We start from the raw sequence: 7,138 nt of genomic DNA, 5'->3' as shown, positions 1-7,138 counted from the left end.
AAACAAGCCTCTCCACTTCCGGCTCGTGTTTCCACGAACGTAACTAGTATCACTGCGTGATTCCAAGGCCATAACTAGTATCACTGCGTGATTCCGAGGCCATAACTAGTATTATTGATGGCTGCAGCGTCCTCCTGGTGCTGTCTCCCTCCTAGCCTGTGCCCACCCCCCACCCCCCACCTCTGGGCCAGGACCTACTTCCATATCTGGGTCTCCCACTAACTTGTAAGAGATCCTAGCTTAGGGCCTGGCCCAGCATCCAGAACGTGAAGAACACGCAGTGTGCACTGAATGAACGGACATCACCTTCCATCACTATCTCCCTGCCCCAAAGCAGGAAGATGAACAATCCACAGAGGCTGTCACTCAACCAGTATTCTCCTTGAAGCATGGCTTGTTCAGCCCGGACTACAACATTCTTAATAGGATTATCTTGGGAACCACTGGGGCCAGGGGGCCCTCTGTATTCCCCGTTAAAGGTTGAATTGTGTCCCTCCCTCGAAAGTTACGTTAGAGTCCTAACCTTTAGTACCTCAGAACGTGACCTTATTTGGAAATAAGGTCATTGTAGATATAATTAGTTTGATGGTGGTTTAGTCGATAAGTTGTGTCCCACTCTTTTGGCCCCCATGGACTATAGCCTGCCAGGCTCCTCTGTCCATGGGATTTCCCAGGTAAGAATAACGCAGTGGGTTGCCATTTCCTTCTCTAATAATGTTTAGGCAAACTTATTATGATGGACCCTAATCAAATATGACTAGTGTCCTTATAAGTGGGCTTTCCAGGTGGCTCAGTGGTAAAAGACCCCCCCTGCCAATACAAGAGACACCAGATACTTGAGTTCGATGAGATGCCAGATACTTAAGTTCGATCCCTGCGACGGGGAGATCCCCTGGAGGAGGAAATGGCAACTCACTCCAGTATTCATGCCTGGGAAATCTCATGGACAGAGAAGCCTGGCAGGCTACAGTCCATGGGGTCGCAAGAGTCCGACATGACTTTGCAACCAAGCACAACCACAACCTTAAAAATGAGGAGAATTTGGACGCAGACTCAGCAGAATGAGAACGCCATGTGACGAGGAAGGCATGGATGTGGGTGATGAATCTACAAGCCAGGGATCACCAAAGACCGCCGGCAAACCCCCAAAGCTGGGAGAGAGGTCAGGAGCAGGTTCTCCTGCTGACCCGCAGAAGGGAGCAGCTCTGCCGACACCTTCCTCTTGGACTTCACACATTTCTGCTGTTTAAGGCGCCCCCTCCCCTAGTGTGTTGGGACTTTGTTACTGGCAGCCCCAGGAAACTATGCACCCTCAACCCGCTTCCCTAAAGGGGGTCCAGCTCCAACTGATCCATGTGGGAAAACCTAACAAACCTCAGCCAGTGAAGGTTTTTGGGCGTGGGAAGAACGAAGCTGTGTTTAGACACTGAGGGAACACGAGCTGAGCTGCTAGCACGGGTGTATCCGGCTCCATCTCGGCTAATGATGACGTGCCACCAAGCTCTGCCCTGATGGTTCAGATGGTAAATAATCTGCCTGCAACACGGGAGATCCAGTTTCGATCCCTGGATCAGCAAGATCCCCTGGAGAAGGAAATGGCAACCCACTCCAGTATTCTTGCCTGGAGAATCCCATGGACAGAGGATTCTGGCGGGCTATAGTCCATGGGGGTCACAAAGAGTTGGACATGACTGAAGTGTATAGAACAACAGCTGCCCCTTGTCACTGGCCATGAGTGTATCAAGAAGCGTACACGGAGGAGGAGCTGTAATTGGGTGTGACCCAGTGATCCTGACCCCATTACTGATGGACAGACTCCCTTCTTAACCCACCCTCCCCCATGTAACTTGCCTCCCTTCACCCCCCCTCTGGCAAATTCCAAATCAGCATTCGAGTCTCCCTTTGGCAGACAGCTAGCTATCCCCCAGTAGGTCTTCTTCCATCTTTTACACCGTTAGGGAATTGCTGCCTGTCACGTGGTTAGGCAGCTCAGCTTCCCAACCTCCACTGCAGCCAGGCATGGTCACATGACCGCAATCTGACCAATAAGGTGTGAGCAGAGGTGAACCGTCCAGTTCTCGAGAGCCGTGGCCCAGAGGGTGTGCTGCACGTGACCGCATATCCTCTTCCTTCCCGATTTCTCCTCCCGGCCACAGTGTGACGACGTCACGGGAGGTGGCAGGGCAGTGAGGCAGCACCAGTCAACTAGGGCTCTGACAAGAGGAGGAAATAAACTTCTGCCTTTTTGGCCATTCTGGTTTTGGGTCTCGTTGTGGGAGCCAGGGGGCTTCCCAGGGGACTTGGTGGGTAAAGGATCCTCCTGCAGTGCAGGAGACACAGGTTCCATCCCTGGGTCGGGAAGATCCCTTGGAGGAGTGCATGGCAGCCGGCTCCAGTATCCTGGCCTGGAGAATCTCATGGACAGAGGAGCCTGGTGGCTACAGTCCACGGGGTTGCAATGAGTCAGACGCGACTGAAGTGACTGAGCACACACACACGGGAGCCAGGAGACAGAAGTGCTTGAGAGCCAGATTCTGCGAGTTCGACCCCAGGTCCACCAATTTCCATCAGCGTGACCTCAGGGAAGTCATTTAAAGTGTCTATAGCTCCGGCTCTTCACCTGTGAGTAATGAAAACACCCGCCCCTGGCTGTTGTGAGGGAGCAATTCGTTCATTCCACGTGAAGCAGGTAAAGTGATTCCTGTGGGGACTTCCTGGGCAGTCCAGGGGTGAAGACTCTGTGGGCCCAGTGCATGGGGCCGGGTTCCGACCCTGGCCAGGGAACTAGATGAGAGTTTGCACGCCGAAACTAAAGGCTCCTGTGCGCTGCAACAAAGCATCCCACGTGCTGCAGCTAAGGCCCGGTGCAGTCAAATAAAATAAAACATGACACTCTTAAATAAACAAAATGACACCTGTGAGTGTGGGAGATGCACCCCTTGAACCGAGAGTCTAACTCGCAGGCCTTCATCCCTGGGTCCACAGCACTCAGAGGTGCTCTGGAGCCAGTCGGAGCGGAGCTGAGTGGACACGAATCCTCCTCATAGAAATACAGGAAGAGGTTTAATCAAGCTTTGTCTACAATGGAAAAATTCAGTTCAAACGGTACTTCTGGACCAAAGGGTGCATTTTTTTTTTTTAAACAGATATGACTCTTCAAGGTAACTGCGCTTTACACATAAACGGTTCAGAGGAAAGGAAGGTGAATTTTTCCTTATCGACTTCCTGTATTAAACTGTGTGAAATAGTCTTCAGTGGCATGATTGGTACAGAGTTCCTTCATATGTTTTTTCCTGATAATAAAACAAGGAGAAAAAGAAATCAGCAAATGCCTGACTTCCTAAATGTTCTACTTTTTATTGGTGTCTTATCCCCAGGAGACACAATTCATCTCAGCACTACCGCTCGAGGGGAAGAAGGGGCATTTCGTCACTGCTGATTGGTTAGCCTGGCGTTCTGCAGTCCATGGGGTCGCTAAGAGTTGGACACGACTGAGCAACTGAACTGAACTGGCTGGTTGGCCTAGGGACCTGTGTGTGTGAGATGTGAGGACATCTTAGAATTCCATGATTGTAAAGACACTTGCTCCTCCCATTTGACTTCTGTGAGATGATCTCTTAATTCTCCCCATTTAGGCCCCCAAAGATGGAACCATCAGTCAACAGACATCTGATTGGAAAAAATACTGGTGGGTCCCCTCTGAATTCAAGCCAGAGCTTGAAGAATAGAGAGGTTAAAAAGTTAAATAATGTGGTTTTAGTGACAGGTTCACCTACTGATCTGCATTTGACACTTTCTCTAGTTGGAAGTCTGAACTACTCCGGGGGCCTGTCCTTGGGAAAGAAGAGACTGCTGCTTCTCGGCAGCTCAGGAGCCCCTCCCTCTGCCTGGCGGGCCCTCCCTGCTGTGGGCAGCTGGCACTGTCGTCCCCTGTGTCTGGGCCACACGCCTCCTCCCGGAAGCCCACCCGGAGTCCTCCCCTGCGGCTCCCGGGCCCTCTGTGAACTCTGTCACCAGCACCTGTGTCCGGGCCCGCTGGGCTTTGCCAGCGCCCAGGTGAGGACTGTCCAGGGACGGGTGTTTATGGAATGTGGGCACAGGGGAGCCTCAGTCCCTCCCTGGCCTGCGTGGGGACAGCTGGCTTCCTAGCTCTGAGCCCTTTCCCTGCTCCTCTTTACCGGGTGGCTGTGCCAGAGCTCCACTCACTGCTGCTACAGGGGTGGGGGGCAGCCTCTGGTAAAAGATACCCCTAGGTCCTGAGCCTGTGGGCGGGAAAGCTTCAGGGAAGGTGAGCCAGGGGTCCAGGAAAGGTCGGTGGTTGCTCCATGGGCCCTGCAGGACAGCAGCTCTCACCTCCCCTTTCCCCAGGCCTGGTGCCCTCGATGGTGCTCCCAGTTCCCAGCGCCCCCGCTCCCCCGCCCAGCACTCACTGCAGGAGCTGCTCCCTGGCCAGGCTGAGGTTGCTGCAGTCCAGGGCCCTGCGCAGGCCACGCTGCAGGCGCTGCTGCTGCTGCTCAAACAGCAAGGTGGCGCGAGCCTTCTGAATCCTCCGCCGGTCCCAGTCCATGTCTCGCTGGCGCTCTTCCTCCTGGAGCCTCTATGGAGAGGAGAGGGACTCACCACCGCCCGTCCCCCAGCAGGAGAGCCCCAGAGGGGACTTCCCTGGTGGTCCGGTGGCCAAGGCTCTGAGCCCCCAATGCAGGGGGCCCGGCTCCGATCCCTGGGCGGGGAATTAAGGTCCCATGTGCCGCACTGAGTTCACATGGTGTAATAAAGACCCTGCATGCCATGGCTAAGACCCAACGTAGCCAAATAAATAATATATATATATTTAAAAATCCCTGGCTGTGCTCTAATTAAAAAAAAAAGAAGAATTGGGAACGATAGGGGGGCATAGAAGCCCATACTAAGAGACAGAATATTCTTAGCGTGATCTCAAGTTTCCAAATTACGTCCTTGTATACAGGAGGAGCCCAGGGGACGGGACACCAGAAGGCATGTAGGGGGATGGGAGAGGGGTCTTCTGAGTGTGAGATTTCACGTGGGATATTTTCTTCTTTTTGTGTTTCTCTAGCTTCTTATTTGGCAGCCCACTCCAGCACTCTTGCCTGGAAAATCCCATGGATGGAGGAGCCTGGTGGGCTGCAGTCCATGGGGTCATGAAGAGTCGGACATGACTGAGTGACTTTCCTTTCACTTTTCACTTTCATGCATTGGAGAAGGAAATGGCAACCCACTCCAGTGTTCTTGCCTGGAGAATCCCAGGGACAGGGGAGCCTGGTGGGCTGCCGTCTATGGGATCACACAGAGTCAGACACGACTGAAGCGACTTAGCAGCAGCAGTAGCAGCAGCTTCTTAATTTTCTACAGAGACTGAAAATCAGACCAAAAATGCTGCTTTCGGGACAGATGGCCGACCTTCCTTGCCAGGCAGTCGGGCTGAACTACCGTTGTGAAGGGCAGAGCCGGGCTTGGCGAAGGTGGCCATGTCCCCTGCATCCTGATGCCAGCCTTAGGCTCCTCCCACTCTGGGCTAACTCCCCTGCCTCACCCCCTGGCTGCCGTCTGTTTCCCCTCTCAAGGTGAGGTGCCCAACCTGCTCCCCATCTCCTGGTCCAGGCCACTGTCCCTCCCTCTCCCTGTGCCCGTCTGCTTGGAAGCTTACACCAACCACAGCATCACACAGAGCGTGGCTGGCATCTGCGGACCCCGTGGGAGCCTCACCCATCCTCTGCAGGTCTGAGAACGTCTCCAAATCTCTTTCCTGTCGTGATTTCACGTCATTTCAACATACTCAGAGATGACCCTTTTCCTGATTCCCAGTGATTCTGCCTCTTCTCCAAAGACCCCCTTCTAATCTCTCAGCCATCCCCCCCAGGGGGCAAACGATGCCCATGGTTCGTGAACTCTGGCGGGTATCAGAAGCCCTGGCGGGGAGGGGGCACTTGCTGAGTGTTTCGGTTCAGTAGGCCTGGCGAGGGCCTGAGAATCTCCATCGCTCTCAAGTTCCTAGGTGCGGCTGGTCCAGATGGCCTGCTTTGGGAACCTCTGCTCTCACCCTGTCGTTGCCAATACCATCCCCGTCCGGAGTCTCATCTTGGAGTCCCATCCACCGCAGTGAGGACCTGGCCCTCTTTCTCCACACCCTCGTTCCCACGAGGTTCCCCCACACTGTGACTGCCAGTCTGCAGACTCGACACCTCTCAATGGCCCCTTGAACTCCATGTGTCTTCCTCCTCGTTCAGCCCAGCGTCCACAGCTGACACCCCTTGGCAGACACCTGGGCACCCTGAGCCTCCCACCTGGTCCCATTTGCCAGGCAAGCTCTGACCATCATTGAGTCCCAGCTCTCCCATGATAGGCAAGCATGGCCCTACTCAAGGGTTGCTTCAAGTTCATGACCAGGACTCAAAGTGGGGGGGGGGGGGGCGCTGGGGGCTGCCCGGCCACTCGCCCCTTCCCCTTTCCAGATGACCTTGGATCACTTTTGTTCCTGCAAAACTCCTACCCCTCACCCTCAGCTGCTGACCACTCTCCTATTTCGCCAGGAAATAGAGGCTCCAGAGAAGCCCCTCAAGGCAATACAGCCCTACCCACCCCTCACCCTGTGGCTGCAGTCAAGGCCGTGGTCCGTGCAGTTTCTGCCCCCACAGAGAGAATCCTCTCCCCAGGTGACTCCCTCCACCTTCAGACCTTTGTTTCAAGGTCATGAGTCCCATGATGACCCTCCTCACTCCCAGCCTTCTCAGCCCCCCTACCCCAGCCTCCTCCCCTGCCCAGCACCCAGCACCTGTGGGATCACTCCACTCTTGTCCTCCCCCACAAATGGAACATAGACTCCTTGAGGGCAGCTTCTGGGCCCAGTGTGACAGCGGCTGTAACTAGATGCTCCAGGAAGGCGGGAAGGAGCACAGAGCCATGTCTGAGGGCTGGGGCGGGTGGAGAGGGGTGGTGGTGGAGAGAACAGTGGGGGGCTGAGGGCTTGGGGAAGGGGGAGGGGACAGGCACCAGCTTCTCCTGGACTTGGTGTTTCTGCACCAGGCGGATCTCCTCCAGCTGCTCCTGGCTCATGCCCTTCCAGCGGTCGGGCACCACACGATGCGGCCCGAAGGAGCTGGCTGCCCGCTGCGGGGTCCCC

General features: G+C 54.9%; 1 protein-coding gene across 1 annotated transcript in view; it reads right to left on the bottom strand.

Moving 5' to 3' along the window:
- Nucleotides 1-3,061: 3,061 nt before the first annotated feature.
- Nucleotides 3,062-7,138, bottom strand: part of RIBC2 (RIB43A domain with coiled-coils 2) — a 10,998-nt gene continuing 6,921 nt past the window's right edge. The window contains exons 6-8 of the mRNA XM_010837611.1: nucleotides 7,009-7,136; nucleotides 4,431-4,597; nucleotides 3,062-3,293 (exon numbers count right to left, since the gene is read on the bottom strand). Coding sequence (XP_010835913.1) covers nucleotides 3,215-3,293; nucleotides 4,431-4,597; nucleotides 7,009-7,136 — 374 coding nt within the window. The 3' untranslated portion in view covers nucleotides 3,062-3,214. The remainder of the gene's footprint in view (nucleotides 3,294-4,430; nucleotides 4,598-7,008; nucleotides 7,137-7,138) is intronic.

This window comes from Bison bison, unplaced genomic scaffold (assembly GCF_000754665.1).
Source record: "Bison bison bison isolate TAMUID 2011002044 unplaced genomic scaffold, Bison_UMD1.0 scf7180017864079, whole genome shotgun sequence".
NCBI classification, from domain to species: Eukaryota; Metazoa; Chordata; class Mammalia; order Artiodactyla; family Bovidae; genus Bison; species Bison bison.
Note: the sequence above shows the minus strand (reverse complement) of the source record. Positions and strands in the feature narration are given on the sequence as shown.